This window comes from Nycticebus coucang, chromosome 8 (genome assembly GCF_027406575.1).
Source record: "Nycticebus coucang isolate mNycCou1 chromosome 8, mNycCou1.pri, whole genome shotgun sequence".
Lineage (NCBI taxonomy): Eukaryota > Metazoa > Chordata > Mammalia > Primates > Lorisidae > Nycticebus > Nycticebus coucang.
In genome coordinates this window covers 5695305-5713070 of record NC_069787.1, presented here as the reverse complement: position 1 = coordinate 5713070, position 17766 = coordinate 5695305, and the positions used below count along the sequence as shown (strand labels likewise).

Here is a 17766-nt window from a genome sequence, read left to right as displayed (position 1 = left end):
CTTTTTTTTTTTGAGACATAGTCTCACTATGTCACCCCAGTAGAGCACTGTGAAATCACAGCTCACAGCAACCTCAAACTCTTGGGCTTAAGCGATTCCCTTGCCTCAGCCTCCCAAGTAGCTGGGACTACAGGCGCCTGCCACAACGCCCGGCTATTACTCTGATTTCCTTAAACATTCTGCCATGAGGTAGCATAAGTCCTATTTCACAGATGAAGTAAATGGAGGCTCAGAGAGGCAAAGCCACGCACCTCAACTCACACACCTGCAAAAAAAATAGAGCCTGAGGGGTGGTGCCTGTGGCTCAGTCGGTAAGGCGCCAGCCCCATATACGGAGGGTGGCAGGTTCAAACCCGGCCCCAGCCAAATTGCAACCAAAAAATAGCCGGGCGTTGTGGCAGGCGCCTGTAGTCCCAGCTACTCGGGAGGCTGAGGCAAGAGAATCGCTTAAGCTCAGGAGTTGGAGGTTGCTGTGAGCTGTGTGAGGCCACGGCACTCTACTGAGGGCCATAAAAAAAAAAAAATAGAGCCTGAGGCTAAAAAGCAGGCACCATCCGTCTATCCACCCCGCCCCACACCTAAGCTGCCTCTGGAATAGCTACATTTGCCAAACAAGAAAAGAAATATAATTTCACAGTACCTTTCTGCTTCCAGGTCTGTGCTCTGCTGTTTGCTCTCAAAGGTATTGAAGCTGCTCATGTCCACATAGCCATCATTTTCGTTTGCTGTGGATAGGGCTCTGCTCTGATCTTCAAACAGCTTCGTAAACGTGCCTGCCCTTGCAGGCCTCCGGGGTGGAATCTGGATATTTTCATAGTCCGAGTTCATGGCTGGAATGTTCTCATAGTCTGAAGTGTCAGCATTGGGGAATGAAATGGACCGTGGCTTGGTCAGCGGCAAGGGCAGAAAGGGTGGCCGGGAGCGATCTTCAAAGGACTCCACTCTAGACACTGTCCTGCTGAAGGGCACCCCTTTCCTCTTGCCGTCTCTGTAAAAGATGAGGGAGGAGGGGGATTCAGAAGCCCGGAGCTTCCCAGTCCGAGACTTAAGCTGAGGGGAGTTACTGAGGCTTCTCCGGTCAATTTCCAGAATCCTGGAAGGCCCGTGGTAGCTGGATTCTGAAGAGGACCTGGAGGAAGACACGTTAACGTCCACATGGACTTTGTTCTCCGTCTTCTTTTTAAACGTCAGTGCCAGGAACCGCTTAAAGGATGACTTCTTCTTCTTGGTGTGCTTGTCTGGGGAGTCACTCTCAATCAGGAGCGAGGGAGAACTCTTTGTGATGGGCTTCTTGGTGATGCAGGCCAGATCAAAAGGGGGCGGAATGTCTACCACAGAAGATGGTGTTGACGTGCCGCTGGATGGAAGGTGGTTTCTCTGGGAGAAACTCTCAGAAGAGCCGATCACACATGGCAGAGAAAGGTTGTCCTCTTTCCTTTTCATCCTGTGGTCGTCTAACCCGGATCCCTCTGGCTCCCGGTACACAGAAACCGGGATCTCTCGACCTTCCACCGAGAATGACCGAGGGTATAAGGTGAAGGCTCTGGGCTTTGCTGGCAAGGCCCTGCTGGCTTCCAGGGGCTTTCCCTCCAACGACAAAACCGTCTTCCTTGCATCCTCAGGGGCACCTCTGATGCCCGTGGCAGATGAGCCAGCTTCCGGTCCGGTTTCTTCAGGGACAGTTTCTGGGACATAGCCTGCTACCTTTCCAGAGTGGGGCCGGGCCCTTGTGACAACGTTCTTCCTGTCAGTGGGGGCCAGGCCGCCCTCGGCATCAGCGTTCACATCTTCCTTTGTAGCATATCCACTGAGAACATCTGCTGAAGCCTGCGTCTCAGACTGCTCTTCTTCTCCAGGGTCAGCCTGGCACATCAGGCCAACTCCCATCACGTAGGGGTTGGTAAGCGAGTCATCTGCAGCATCCTCCTCCTCTGGCATGACCACTACATCAGGGACAAAGGGGCCTTCCTCAGCTCCACCCTGTAGGGAGTCCTGCCGGCCAGGGAACGTTCCGGCACAGACCCCTGACTTTGGTTCCTGCTCTGATTCTAAGCCTTTTGCTGACTCAGAAAGAGGAGAATAGCTCTCGCTACAAAAAGAGGTGCTCTCAGTTGGGAAGAACTCGTAAGGGCTTCCTGTGAGTGAAGTCACCAAGTCATCAAGACAGTCACTCTCAAAAGGTACGATCTGGCAGTTCTCCTCGGCAGGCTGGTCCTGTGCTGGGTCCTCGCTGTCATGAGGGTCTCCTACCACCGCTTGGGAGGCTGCTGCTATTTCTTCATGGTTGGTTTCATCATCATGCTCAGACGGCTCATCCTGGTCAACCTGGTCCCCACCACCTGTGATGTCTTCACATTCCTCCTCAGAGATTTCAGGGTCACCTGGGCCTGTCTCTGCCTCCTGGACACCTGAGGCTAATTCCTCATTCTCAGGGGGCTCCTCACTGGCCTGGTCAGCATTCTGTTCAGTGTCTGGATCCACGCCCTCATCTGTCCCCCCTGCTTCGGTGTTGACACAGCCTTCCTCACCATCCTCCTCTACCTCCGTGGCGGCTTTGAGAGGCTCAGGCTCCTCACCAGGGGTTGCTGGGTCCCCTACATCAGCGAAAGTTAGGATTATATTGCCGTGAAAACCATTCTCTCCATCCCTGCCCTCCAGGTTGTACGCGTTGTGTTCCTTCACCAGCTTCTCTTCCTCCTCACTTGTGGACACCTGCTCCTCTGTCCCCGGATCATTGTCACAGCCCTCTTGCCCGTTTTCAGGAGTGTGGTCTACATCTTCCTCACCTTCCCTGCTCAGCACCCCGTCAGCCGGGGCAGCTGAGTTCTCACCAGCTCCTGCCCCCTCCATGCCACCTGCCTCGCCTCTCTCCTCATGTTCCTCTTCTTCTTCCCCAGAAGCATCCGGAGGCACCATGCCTGCGTTCTCTGCATAGCCTCCATCTTTGGGCTCGTCCGCACTCAGCGGGGCCTTGGGGGCCACGATGTAATCCTCGTCTGTCTCTGACTCCAAGCACTCCAGGTTAGGCCGGTGCCCTTCATCAAGCCCCCTGTCTACGTAAAGCAGCCTCCCATTGCTGCATTTGTTCACGCTATTGTTCACATACACACTGGCTCTCCACTCGCTGGGGGCAGCCAGCCTGGGCTTAGGAGCAATGGGGGGTTTTGGTCCCCTGAACATGGAGTTTGGGCTGTGAAGACTATCAGGCCTGGATGACGATGGGAATTTGGGTGCAGTCCTTGGTGTGAGTGGACTGGTCGTCTTGGGCTTGGGAGCAAGGGGTGGTTTTGGTGAATCTAAAGGACAAAAACAGAGAAAAGGAGAAGGGGATAAAAGTACAATTAATTTGATTTCCATCCAGAGTCACCTACATTACCATTTGTAAGGGAACACTGGAGATGGTTTCCCCAACCCATGTGAACCCTATCTGCTATGTTTTGTTTTAAGCTTATCCCCTCTACAACCTTTAGAAACCCTTGATCTCCCAGTAAACATTAAAAAGACCTGTCCTCTAACTGCTGTCCACCCAACGAAAATGAACTGAAAAAGTATCCTGTGCTCCTCAATTAAAGTATCCAGATCATTAAATTCATTCATCCAACAGCTATTCATTAAACACTTTCGATGTGCCAAGTGACCATGAGAAAAGGCTGACCCTGAAGATCACCATCCCTGATGTCCTCAAGGAGTTTCCTTTCCTCCTACAGCTAATTCACTGGATACTGGCTATCCGCATGCAGTAACACTGCAGAAAAGAATTACCCCTGTGAGTACCCATAACCGAGTCAGAACAAGTGGAAGATAGGGCCACAGACCCTGGGAATGTCATGACTGGACAGCCATTATCTCATCCCGTCATGAATAACACACCAAGGTCCTGAAACAATGATGCCTGATACTGTTGAGAGTTCCATCTGAAATCTACATGATTCAAGATTGCGCCCAGCCAGCCCTGCACCCAAATTTCATGGGCAAAATTATATGGTATTTGCCAACATGGATATTTGCAAAAGATTTCCTTCCTTGTGAATGTTGAGGAAGGGGTGCAGACTCCACACGCAACAGGAATTAGGGAGATGTGGGCTGCCATGCCCAGGGAGGACCTCTTGGAGAAGATGACATTTCAGCTACCTTTTCCAGGATGGAAAGGACTGGGACAAGGGGAAGGGTTGAAGGAGTAGTGCCAACTTCCAAATTCGGCATCTCTCTGCTCTAAGCCCTTCCATGCCTCCTCCCTGGCCTCCTTGCCTCTTGCCAGACTCCCTACACCCACTTCCACGCTGTGGGCAGAAAGAGCTTTTCAGGAATGCAATTCTGTCCTAACATCCCCATCCAGAAGTACTGCCTGGATCCCACGGCCCGTGGGTTAGGACCCTCATGTTTCTCTTTTAGCCTGGTCTCATCTCCCAGTTCCATTTTTGACAAGGCTCGAGTATGACACAGGATGGCCTCAAAATGCCAGCCTGGCTCATGACAGGAAGGAAGATGCTCTTCTTTCCCCAGGCACCTTATGTTCAGCTACATCCCTGTAGCACGTTAACAGCAGTTGTCTCTAATCCAGAGCTGTTCAATAGTAATATCATGTGAGCCACGCAGGTCAGTATACATGTAATTTTTAATTTCCTCATAGCCATATTAAAAAGTATAAAAAGGTGAATGTAATTTTAATTTTATATTTTATTCAACTCAATATACCCAAATTTATCATTTCAATATGTAATCACTACATAAAATCTATTAGATCTTTGAAGTTCTGATTTTCATACCAAGTCTTCTCAACATAGCATATATTTTACTTTTGCAACACATCTCAATTCATACCAGACACATTTCAAGCGCTCACTGGCCACATGTGGCTGGCTGCTATGATGCTTTCTAGCTCAGCTCTTCAAGTGCTTTTAGACATCTCCATGAGACTGTCCCATTGGCAACTTAATTTCAATACATCTGAAGCAAACATTTATTTCATCTGCCCCAGGCTGGTAGAACCATGTGCAATTCAGCAGAGGCCCCAGAGGAAATAAAAAAGGCTTGGCATAGCAATAATACCAGATTACAAAGTCCATATACTCCAGATTCTATTCATTCACATAAGTCTAATGGACTTGGTTGTCTGCCTCAGTTTCCTCATCCGTAAAATGGGTGTGACACAGCACCTACCCTCAAGTAGTTGTTATAAAGATTAAAAGATATACAGTAAAAGTTCTTTTTTTTTTTTTTTTTAATTTGGCCGGGGCTGGGTTTGAACCCGCCACCTCTGGCATATGGGACCGGCGCCCTACCCGCTGAGCCACAGGCGCCACCCCACAGTAAAAGTTCTTAATAGCAGGCCTATACTCAATAGACAGTAGCTCTTATTGTCCAAATAAAGTCAATCTTTGCCTACCCCAAATCTCCTGGTATGTTTTATTCCACATGAAAATATACATGCATTATGTAGTATTAGCTTCAAGCTCTCATTTTCTGATGTTAGGAGTTGGCATGAAATTATTCCTTGGGGGTGGGGACTCCCATTTCTCAACCTTAACAGGTGGCATTTCACATGTGTGCCATGAGACATAACAGTGACAGACGGGCCAAGAAAAATAACTATCACCCTGGCTACATTGCTCCTCCCCCCACCCCATTTTTCATCCAATCAAGCTATTGATCTGTGGGCACTGTCTTCTCAGGAAAGGTTACAGTAGGTGTCTGAGGCGTGATTCTGCAAGAAAATGCCTTTCCCACAGGAGTCTCTAGGAATGACAAGGACTCAGTGGCCACCTCTGCTCTCAGCTCTGGAATACACAGTTCTTCACTTGCCTCTACTCTGAATCAGAGGCCTTGTCTGACCCTTCACTGGAGATGAAGAAACTGAGGCACAGAGAGGGTAAGCAAGTCCACCTAGAACCTGGCTTTCCTGCCCTAGGTCCTGTCACTGGACCCTCTGCCTCCACCTTGCTGCCACAGAGCATTCCCTCCACAGTGCAGACTCAGAGATCCCAGCATCTAGTAATGCAGAAGGCTAAAATGAAGGGGAAACTGAGGCCTGTGAGACCAGGGACAGCTACTCAAGTAAGAAATTATATCAGGCTGGGTCCAGGGCTTAGAAGCTCAGGGCCCACCATTGGTAGGCTATCTTTAATCTGCTCCCATTCAATTTCCTGCAGTCTAATAACATTAAATAAATATTTATTGAACACCAACTATATAGCAGGGCCTCATCTAGATTCTTTGGACACATCATAAGTAAAACAAGGCTCTGCCCTTGGGGATTACATATACTGGGAGGTGAGGGAAATCTGCAGGAAAAAAGGTAAGTACATTACGCAGCGTAAATTTGATGACAATAAGGTCTATGGAGAAAGATTAGGAGTTGGGAGGGGCAATTTTAAATAAAGTGACCAAGCTAGAGGACACGAGAGTGAGTGAGGGAGAGAGAGAAGCAGAGGAGACCAGAGGGGAGGGTGCGGATTATGCAGAGCCTTATAGACCATGAGAGGACTCAGGCTTTGACTCAGAGTGATGTGAGAGGCCACTGCAGGGGTTTGAGCAGGACGACATGCACACTCCAGCTAATATGCTGAAGTAAACCGAAATGGCGAGGAAGGAAGCTGGCAGACCTGTGAGGAGGTGATGGAGCCTCAGAGCAGGCTGGGGTGCAAAGGAGTCAGAGACCAAATACGAAGGTAGAGCTGAGGGGATCTGCTGGCGGTTTGGACATGAGAATGACGCTAAGGTTTTACTCTGAGCAACAAGAAAGGTTAAGTAAGAATGGGGAAAATGGCAGGTGTTGGGGAGGGAAAGCTACAATTTCACTTTGCATATGTCAAATACAAGTTACCTGTTACAGGCCTAGGTGGAGATGGCAAGTGGGCTTTGGTTCTGGGGAGAGGTCTGGCGGGAGGCAGCCATCGTGGAGATGGAATTTAAGGCATGAGCATGAACAGAGAAGAGAATAGGGCCAAGGGGGGAGTCCTGATGGCTCCAGCCAGCAGAGGCTAAGCAGAGTGCAAAAAAAAAAAAAAATCAAGAGAGTGTGAAGCATCCAGTTCCCTCCTGCCCATCCCTGGTCACAAAAGAAACCAGATGCAGCCCCCGATGTCTCAGACCAATTCTACCTGGAGAAGACTCAGGCAAGAGAAGAGTACTGAGTGCATACGGAAGGACGGACGGGGTCAATTTTCACAACTGAAAAAGTGACTGGAGATAGTGCCTTTCATGTCAAGGGAACAGCTTCTGCAGAGACTGGCTGGTGGCAGGTAAATGCAAAGCTCTTTGGGAGCTGGATAGAGTCCAGTTTGCTGAGCCTTAGGGTATGGTGGCGGGGGGTGGGGGAATTACAGGCTAAATCAGACCTCCTTGAGGTTAACTTTCCAGAATCCAGCACAGGTATAGCCCTCTGGGGTCTCCTGAGCGCCTCTGGAGTCCTTTGTCTCTCTCTGTATCACAGAACTCAGGGGTTATTCCCTCCCTACCCTGAGTTACTAATGCCCAGGACTCCCTGGCCATGCCTGAGGATGACTCAAATGCAGAACATGCCAAGAGATAAGGAGGGAGTGGGGAACCACAATGATGGGAGGAAGAGATTTCGAACAGCTTCTGGTGATAGAAATCATCTAAAACCAGCCTCCTGGTACCAGTTTATATTTTCTCTCTATATTTTAATTAAATATCTGTCACTCACACATGCATGCTTGCGGCTCCCTTGTCAGTTATGCAGAAGTTCAATTAGAAAGGCTACTGAGAGGAGCACTGGATGAGGAGTCAGGAGCCCTGGTCCCTTCTCCTCCTTCTGCCATTAACCGGAGGTATGACCTTGGGCAATTCCCTTCCCCTGATGTGCCTCAGTTGTCTCATCTGTAGAATGAGGGGACTGGACCAAACAGTCAGTCTGGTTTGCTCTGGCTGGCCACATCTTTTAAACTCAGGGCTCTTTTTACGATGCCCTGACATTCCCATTTTCAGTTCCCAAGTCTGTTTCAGCTGCCGTTCACTATACTCCCCCTAGAACTCTCATAACCATATGTTGCAAGAGTAATTATCTTAACAATTTCACCTTCCAATTGCATCTTAATTTAACTTTTCATTCCAGGGTGCCTGGAATGTCCAAGCCAAGCCTAGTGATTTCTAATTAGGCTGCTGTGGAGCTAGTCCAGTGATCCACAACAGAGCACGGAGGAGGGAGACACACAGGAGGGAATAGAAGGGGTGGGCTCCAGCTCGGGCAGACCTGGGCTCCCATCCCAGCTCTGCTGTGCACGGGCGTGTGATCCACGCCACTTTGCCTCGTTAAGCCTCAGTCTCCTTCGTGATAAAATTAAGAAATACACCCTTTTTCATAGGGCTGCTACACACCCACTATGTGTTCGGCACTGGATATAAAACCAAGATCTCAGGCAGCTAAACAATCTGTGCTTCAATCTTGTCTCAGCCCCTTCAATAAATCTCTGTACCTCAGTTTTCCCATCTATGAAATGGGGATAGGAATAGTACTTATCTCATAAGGTTACCGAGAGAAAACTAAATAAATTGATACAAGTAAAACACTGAAAAGCAGTACCTGATTCACAGTCAGCACCCAATAAACATTAGCTGGTATTTATTGGTCACATACGTGACAGACACTATTCTAAGCACCTTATCGATTTTATTTTATTTAATCCTAAGAACTCAACAACAAACATTATTCCTATTTTTCAGATAAAGATAATGAGGCACAGTGAAGTTAAGTAACCTGCTCAAGGTCACAGAGCTAAGTCTACGATGGTGCTGAGATTCGGTCCCACGGAGGCAGGGAACCATTGTGCCACATGATCAGGAAATTCAGACCATGGAACACAGAAGTCATCACTGTCATCACACTGAAAAAGTAACCAGATTTACCCTGGAGACAAATTACAGGATAGTTAAATTTAAGAGGGGCAACTGCTAGGATTTCCTGGGACAAAACCTGCCTCTAAATTTATTCCAATTCATTCCATCTCTCAGATTCTCACAGAAGGGAGGGCTTGCCCAAGCTTCATGCAGGAAAACGTGAGAAAACTGGAAACTCTCTCACCATTGTTATAAAGCAAGTTTTATTAGGAGTGTAGGAAAAAGCTAGCCTGGCTCTGTCAGGCCACGCCAGCACAGGCAGGAGTCAATCTTCTTTCTCCAAGCAGTGGCTGGCTGTGCTCTGGGACCCTGTTCCAGCCACTTCCACTCCCACAAATTGGACTCCTTGCCCCGCCTGCCACCCAATTCTGTGACCCACATTCTTAATTGCCCAGGTGTCCATATGCCCAGCAAGAACAGGGCCTGGACACAGGAAAACTGGCTGCCACAATCCCAATCCTTTGTCAGGATCAGTTCAGCCCAATATCTCCTGCCTGTACCTCCCTTCTAAGACAATGACTTTTTTCATTAAAAAGATTTTTAAAAGAAAAAAAAAAAAACACAACACACACAGACCAGCAGGATATGGTTCCAAGACAGCCAAAATGGTGGCTTCCTGTTTCTTTAGGGATGTGTGTTTTGGAGTATGGCTTTGGACAAGGGTGTTGGTCGGGAAGGGGGCTGCCGTCTCCTAAATTCTACAAGAAAAAGAAAATAGAGTGGTGACCGCTCCTTGGCAGGCAGATGAAGTTAGCTGGGATTGTTCTCTTGCAAATCTCTTTGAGGGAACTTTCTACCCTCCCCATAGATGGAATTGGGAATCCCGGTGACTGGGTTCCAGGCACCGCCCATCTCTGAATCTCACTTTCTAAATCTGTTAAATGGCATTCCTTTGGGGGATCACTAAGATTTCTTTTCAAACACATTCTGATTTCATAGAATCCCTGAACTGACGGGACGAGCTGGAAGAGCTAAATTCACAGAACAGGAACATATGGGGGTATTGGGGGGTGGGGACGCCTGGGGAGCAGAGCGGTTTAGCCACGGAAATGAGTGTCCCCTTGGCATTCGGTCTCTAGGGGAGGCACAAAGGCGGCCTCAGGCCAGGGTGCTTCGGGAGAGGGGTAGCTACAGGGGGAATAATTCCGGCTTTTTAATCTCAACCGAAGAGTGAGCTCCAAGCCTCAGGACTGGGGAGAGCGAAGGGAGGCGGAATTTCATCTTAAGGGGGAGCCGACCACTGAATCACCGGGGAGACCCGTGTTGGGGAGAACTCCAGACGGCCCCGTGGGCGATTAAGGGCCTGCCGGGTACCCCGGAGGGTGGAGCGGGTTAGGGGCTCGGAGGCGCGACCAGGTGGCTTTTGCGAAACGGGAGTCTTCCTCCGTTGCAGAAGGGGCCTTCATTGTGGGGACCGCGGTGGGAGAGGGATGTGGGATAAAGGCGGACACCGCCAGGGCGCGGCCTGGCCCAGGCTGAGGGGGCGTCCCTGAGGCGGGGCGATTCGGACAGGGGCCCCCGTTCTCAGCCTCCTCCACGAAGGTGTCCCGGGCCCGCCCCTGGTCCACCCGCAGCCGAGTCGCGTCGGCAGGTCTGGGGGTCCGCAGCAGCTCGCGCCCAGCGCCCAGCGAGCTCCAACTTGGAGCACCTGGCCGGGACCCCTCGCGCGCGTCCCTCGGAGCTCCAGGTCGCGCGGAGCCTCCTACCTGCTCTGTTCATTTTCCCGTCGGTGCGCGGGTCGGTCCGTGGGTCCGAGCGCGAGTCGCGCGCAGCCTCACTCCATGGCCGCCCCGCGGGGCCCGCACCCCCGAGCGCCCGCCCCGCCCCCGGCGCGCACGGCCAGTGGGGCGCGGGGCGCGAGCCTCCGGGCTGGGCGGGGCCCGGGCAGCGCCGCGTCGCCTTCGCTGGCGACCCGGTGCAGAGCGCGAGGCAAGCGGGGGCGCGGGGCGCGAGCCTCCGGGGGCGGGCAGCGGCCGAGGGCAGGGGGTGGACGCGCGGCGTAGGGGTGGCGGCGGGGACAGCGCGCGGCGTCGCGTCTGCTGGCGGCTCCGGGCTCCGCGCGCTGCGCGCTGCTCTCTGGCCGCTGCCGCGCCCCCGCCCCCTCCTAGACGTTTCCTCCTGCTCCCGAAGAGGAAGGCTTTTTTTTTTCTTTCTTTTTTTTTTTCCTTGCTCCGTCAGGGATCGAGGGAGCCGAGGGTCCAGGCGTGGAGGTGTGGCAGGAGGGGATGGGGATGGTAGGGTGGTGAGGCAGTAGAAATGGTCAGAGGTGAGGAAGGTAGTAGGAACAGAGGAGGTAGAGGGTGGCAGAGGCAGACAGAGAGGTGGTGAGAGTAGTTGTGGGCGGTGCCTGTGGCTCAAAGGAGTAGGGCACCGGCCCCATGTGCTGGAGGTGGCGGGTTCAAATGCAGCCCCGGCCAAAAACTGCAAAAAAAAAAAAAAAAGTAGTTGTGGAAGTCATGATGTAGAGGGAGGACATAATGGACTTTGTGGTTTGGGGAGAGTTGGAGATAGTGGACTTGCTAGATGAAGTGGCGGTCATGGAAGTGGTAGAGATGGTGGGCTCCTCTGAGGTGATGGGGTGTAGAAGTGGTAGAGATAGGTGATGTGGTGGGAGTGGTGGAGGTGATAGAGCTGGTGCAGTTGAGAAATGATGGAAGTGGTGGAGTGATGGAGTCAAGTGAGTCAGTGGAGATGATGGAGGCCACATGGGTGATGGAGCTGGTGTTAGAGAAAGTGGGTGAGGTCTGTGTTTAAAGGTGGGTATAGATGAGCAAGTGGATGAATTGCTTCAGCATTTGATGCCAAAAGAAAATATGTTTTTTTAAGAAATGGAGCTTGTTTCTGGAATTAGTAGTAAAAACAATAAGCTAGGACACCCCCCCACCCCCCACCCAGGGCAGAGCAGTTGAGGGAGGCTCAGATAATTAAATCCACCACCACTGTTACTCTCTGCTGCGGGGCCTGGGCAAAGGAGAAGGGAAGACAGGAAGAGCCCTAAGTGCTTTGCTAAGCCCGTTCCACTCCTGTTGAATTTGGGATTGGAGGCTCAGAAAGTCTACTTAAAAATTATCTTAGCACCAAGGCCAGCTGGGAAAAACCACAGGTCTGAACTTGTATAGTTGAAGCCACAAAGTGGTGTGGAGTGATGGGCTATGAATTGAAGTTCCTTTGTTTGATCTTCCTAGTAAGAAAAAATGAGCATGAAAAACCATGGGCTTTATAGATACCTCTTGCCGATGGTAGTAGCTGCACTTAGGGAACTAAGCCCCAGCCGCTCACTGAAGTCAGGGACAATGAATGTAAATACCTACAAAGGCTATGGACATGTGGGGATAATGAGCATCATTATTACTGTTTCGAACCTTTTTTTTTTCTTTTTTTTTAGAGATAGAGTCTCACAATGTCACCTTTGGTAGAGTGCTATGGCATCACAGCTCACAGCAACCTCAAAATTCTTGGGCTTAAACAATTATCTTGCCTCAGCCTCCCAAGTAGCTGGGACTATAGGCGCCTGCCACAATGCCCGTCTATTTTTTTGTTGCACTTGTTTAGTTGGCCGGGGCTGGGTTCAAACCCGCCACCCTTGGTGTACGTGGCTGGCACCATAACTACGGTACTACGGGTGCGGAGCCCATTTCAAGCCTTTAACGTGTGTATTCTATAAATGAGGTATTCTATTTCCGATTCACAGTTGGAAACACCACCCAGCCAGGATTCACATACCATTCACCCATTTGCTACTTGTCAGATGGTTACAGCCTCTTGCTTTGCCCTTTAATGGCAAGAGCCTCTTCCCACTTTTCTGCAGGAGCCTGTCAGGGTGGGGGACATGACACTTCTAAGGCGGATATCAGCAAGTATCGGGCATCCCTGAGCAGGCTTTCCCTCTTTCCCCCCGCTTTCTTTCTTCTTTTTACTTTCCCCTCTCTCTCTCTTTCTGTCTACTTTGGATGGTTAGAATGGCTGGCAGCTCCTGGCAACCTCAAGGTGATAAACCAGCCCATGTCTGTGAGAATTGTGGGGGTGGGAAGGAAGGGTGCTGTCACCCGCTTCTACATATCCAAGGAATAGCCAGCATCAGAGCCTGGGGAACTTGGGATAAAAGGAACTTGAATGTCCAGTACCTCAGCCAGATGGCAAGGCTGTCACAGCAACAGCAGACAGTAATGACAGTGATGACAAGTGCTGATCACTAACATCTACTGAGCACTTTCTCTGTGCTCTACCCTTTATCTGCTACTCTCACAACAACGTAAAGTGATTCGTATCAATGCCCCCATTTTACAGACGAGAAAACCAGGAGATGGAAAAATGAGATACTTAGTCAAGACTCAGAGCTGGACCTAGGTCTGTCTGTCTCCCAAGGCCCGTGCTGTTTGCCATATATCACATTTGCCCAGAATCCCAGGCCTTTCTTCCTTCCTTCATGTGCTCATTCATTCATTTAACAAAAATGCATAAAGTGCTTACTCAGTGCCAGGCTTCAGGCTAGGGACTGGGTGAGCAGGCCAGACTTATCACCATGGCCTCCAGAGCTCACAGGCCTGCTGAGAAAGCCAAGGGGGGAAACAGACCTGACTCCTGGCTAGTGTTCCTATTATTACACCACCCCTAAGGTGCCTTTAGACCCCTGCTGTGGAGATGACACTAGACCCTTTAAGACCTCCCTTTGGACAAAGTTCCCTGGCTCACACCTGTCACTCATGCATATGCATAATACACACCATGGTTCTCCAAATAAGCAAATATTTCTCATCTTTTTATTATCCTTAGTCAATCTGGGCTCATTACCTCCCTGCACATGGCTCAGATTTATGCCAACTTCAGATCCAAACTGCTGAACTTCAGCTCTCTATTCCCACCTGCCTGGAGCCTCCACAAAGTGTTAAGCCAGCACCAAAGCTGGATGTAGCCTCATTTTCCAGAAACAAAAAAGGACCCCAGGCTCTTATGAGCTCACATGAGAGTGCCCATTACCAAGCCTCCCAGACAGGCAGTAGAACATGGTGGTAATGACCCACATTAACCTGGGTGTGACCTCAAGTGAGTCACTGAGCCTCAGTTTCCCCATGCGCAAATCATGGTAGCTAGTATTTGCTGAGTGCTTATTTTGTGCACTTAGCAAGTGTTGCACATATATTAACTCCCTCAGTCCTCTCAACAAACTCAGGAGGTAGGCATTGTTCCTGTCGTGCTGCAGGTGAGGCTGCCACAGCACAGGGAGGCTAAGGTACCTGCCCAGAAATCCATAGCTAGTAAGTGGTGGGAAGTGCTCCCTGGTTCTGGGACTGGCTGTCTTATTTCCTTCGGCTCTCTGCCCCCCACCCTCGAGTGGAAGTGATAATAGTGTCTGCTCACTAAATGAGGTTATTCAGCTAGGTATAAAGGAGGCGCTCAATACGCACTCGTTACGTAATGTCTAGTACACACTTGGTGCTCAGAGGATATTTACAAACAAACTAAACTCACCAGGGAGTGGGGCACACAAACTCCACAATCAGAGCATGAGAGGGACAAGAAAGAGCACTTATTGAGCACCATGTTTATAACGGAATGAGCGGGGTGTGGAGGGGGAGGGTAATGTGGGAGGTGGCCTGGGCACTGCTTCCTGCCTCCACTCAGAAGGGGATGACAATCAAGGATTGGTTTCCCACCCGGGCCACCTTGGCGTCACCTTTGCTTCCTACTCCTATGGCAGGGTCCCACTGTGGTTTTCCACAAAGTATAACTTTTGTCACCAGGGATTAAATGCATGCTATTAAAAAGGAAATTACCCTGGCCCTGCAGTCTCCTCGGCTGCTGACCTCAAGGTCCCTGCAGCCTGGGACTGCTCACCCTACAGTGCCACGATGTCGTTGGGGCTTATCTTTCCTGAAAAGTAATTGAGTTGCCTTCCTGGCTCCAGGGAGAACAAATCTAAGCCAGACCCCTGCCGGGGTGGATGGTGTCTTAGCACAGCCGCCTATCCCTTCCTGTGCTACAAAGGTGGGTGGGGAGACAGGTATATTTGGCTCAGCAACCCACCACCACCCTGCTCACCCTGGCTGAGAGGAGCAGGATACCTGGAGAGCTCTCAGCTCCAGCAGCTGCTGGTTCTGTGCCCTGGGCAAGCCATTTCACCTATCCGCACCTCAGTTTTCTCATCTTTAAAATGGGAATAATGAAACCTCTCTCTCAGGTTGAAATGAGGATAAAATGAGTGTTAGTTCCTTTCTCTTACTTTCCATCCTCAAAGAGCTCACAGTGTGTTCATAGAGAAGGACTTGAGATCAGCTAATAGTGATACAGTGGGGCTGAGTTGAAAGTAGGGGACTGAATTGAGCTTATGGGGTTAAATGAGAGGAGGTGACATTTGGCCTGGGTTTAAAGGTCAAGCAGCATTCTCCAGGTAGAGGAAAAGAGGTGGCATTCCAGGTATGGGGACCAACCTGCAGAAGTGCCTGGAGGGATGAAAGAGGAAGATGGGGAAGGCACAGTGAAATGTATGTTACAGTCACACCCCAGGATGTGTACGGGGCCTTCGGGCTTTCTGATGATGGGCTAAAGGGTTTAGACTTTTGCAGGTGATGGGAGCCGGAGCCATAGAGTATTTCTGGGGGAGGGAGTCATATGGTTAGACCTATGTGGTAGAAAACTGTGCAGCAGCTAGAGTGGTGAGTGAGTCGGGTGGCGGGGGTGGGCGGCAGGCATGACAGGAAGCAGGAGCAGAGGTGCCACGGGAGATTAAGCCTAAACTCATGAATGTTCCTGACCCACAGCTGCAGAGACTCAGTGCATGCTGGGAAGGCTTCCAGGAGGAGGTGGGCTTTGACCTGCACCATCAGAGGCAAGGGCATTCCAGGCAGGGTGGGGATGGGAGATGGGGGCCAAACCTGATTAGTATTAGGTTTGGATTAGGTGAGGTATCCACTGTGCAGGGTGGAGGTGCCTTAAGGCCAGAGGGCCAGGCAGTAGCCTCACAGGTCTAGTAGGCCTTCAGTTCACCAAGGGAGGGCTTAGCCCTGGGGGAGGGGGTCCTGAGCCTGGGCAGGGCCAGCTGGGAGTTTTTATCGCTGGGTGGGATTTTTATCACTGGGTGGGATTCAAGGTCTGAGGAGGAAGCGGCCACCCTCTTCCGGCCAGCCATTTTTTTTCCTTGCACTGGCCCATTTGGCTTTTTCCCCGAGGCTGCATTTCCACAACAGCCCCTCCTGGCTGGCTGGGTGTGGGCACGGCTCCACCACACACCCAGCAGCAGGGGCGGCCCGGCCCCAGGCTTCCTGCCCCTCTCTGGGCAGGCGGATTGGAGGAAAACAGCCCTCAAGCCTTCTTCAAAACAGGAAACTGCTCTCCCTGCTTCCTGAAGGACAGGAACTGTCCCTATGGCAACCATGGGACAAAGAGGCCACATTAACCCTTCCAGAGAGGGCAGGCCTGGCCCAGAACCTCTTTTCACCAACCTCTCCTGGGTATGACACTGCACAGGTGACAAGGGGGGGGTCTGCCTCCTCTGAGTCTCACCGCTGCAAGGGAAAGGCAGGGTTGGGATTATGTGCCCATTAATTGGATGAAAGTGTTGCGGTGAACTTAGAGGAGTAGAGAGGCTGGTCATTACCCGGGCCACACAGCAGAAGGGTTTGGGTTTATCCTTAGAGCAATACAGCCATAGAGCAGTTGAAGCAGGGGAGAGAGGGCACCTATCTCGCACTCTGAAAGATTTTCTGGCCATGGGTGCTGGTGGGTTTCAACTCAAGAGTGACAAGGACTCTGGACTCTGAGAGGTGTTTTTTTCTGGGGGACCTTGCCCTGTGAACCTTGGAAGACCCCAGTTACAAAGAAAGACACTTATTTGGTGTTTTGATGGCGGCGAGGCAGGGTGGCCTCCACTCAGGAGCCCAGCCTTGCCCCTGACCAGCCCTCCCTTGGCACTGTAAGGATGCCAGGAGCATTGTCGCTGCACACAGCAGGTGCTCAACAGTTGCTTTGGGAATAGCATGTTTTCTCCTTTGCCATGGCCCCTGAGACCTGCATCCCTTTCCCCATCTGTCACCTCCCCTATCATCACTAGGTTCTGCCACACTGGCCTCCTCCTCTCCCTCCCTGCCCAGTTCCCTCCGGTCCCATAGGCTTTGCACCTACTCTCTTCCCAAATTCTCACACAATTGGGCTAGCTGCCCTCACTATTCAAGTCTCAAATGGGACCTCTTCACAGAGATGACCCTGCCACCACTTCTTGGGTCTCTCAACATCCCATCACCCCCGTTCTTCCCTTGCCTTGCGCTCATCTGTACGTGAAATGGTCCCATTTGTCTGTCCTTGTGCCTGTGTGCCATCTTTCCCCCCAACCAGCATGCCAGGCCTAGGAGGGAAGGGCTGAGTCTTTCTATTTTGCTCAGCACTAAGAACAGAGCCCAGTGCACAGCAAGTGCTCAGTATAACATCTATTAAATGCAGGGGACCAGCTCTGACGAGTTAGCTGAGGGTGAGGGGAGCAAAGATTACGTGTCTGCCCTATAAAAGAACTAACATTTTTTAAGCGACTGACATCACTAAAAGGCTGTGTTGGGGGTGAGTGCACTGGAAGGACATTTCATTATCCCCATTTTTCAGATGAAGCTCAGAGAAGTAAAAATCTTATGCCTGAGGAGTTGAGGGTAAACTGAGGACTGTGCCCTTCTCCTAACCCTGTCCCACCCTGTCTGAAAGGGGCCTCACACACAGACAGAGGATGAAAGAGGTTGGTTTGACTTTCAGAAGGTTTGACAAGGTCACTGCCACAGTCCTCACCTTTGAGTTAATGTAGGGAATCCACGTTGCCTGATTTGAAGAATCTTTTGGGCTGGTTGAAATACAAATACCAATGCCTGAGTCTAGGCCTGGGGAGGTAAGATTCCCAGGGATTGGGCCCAAGATCCTTCATTTTAGAAAACA

At 50.9% G+C, this 17766-nt stretch overlaps 1 protein-coding gene across 1 annotated transcript in view; it reads right to left on the bottom strand.

The window, feature by feature from the left end:
• The window catches only part of FGD5 (FYVE, RhoGEF and PH domain containing 5), a 140506-nt gene extending 129626 nt beyond the window's left edge, over positions 1–10880 (bottom strand). The window contains exons 1-2 of the mRNA XM_053598601.1: positions 10563–10880; positions 641–3296 (exon numbers count right to left, since the gene is read on the bottom strand). Coding sequence (XP_053454576.1) covers positions 641–3296; positions 10563–10575 — 2669 coding nt within the window. The 5' untranslated portion in view covers positions 10576–10880. The remainder of the gene's footprint in view (positions 1–640; positions 3297–10562) is intronic.
• Positions 10881–17766: the final 6886 nt, after the last annotated feature.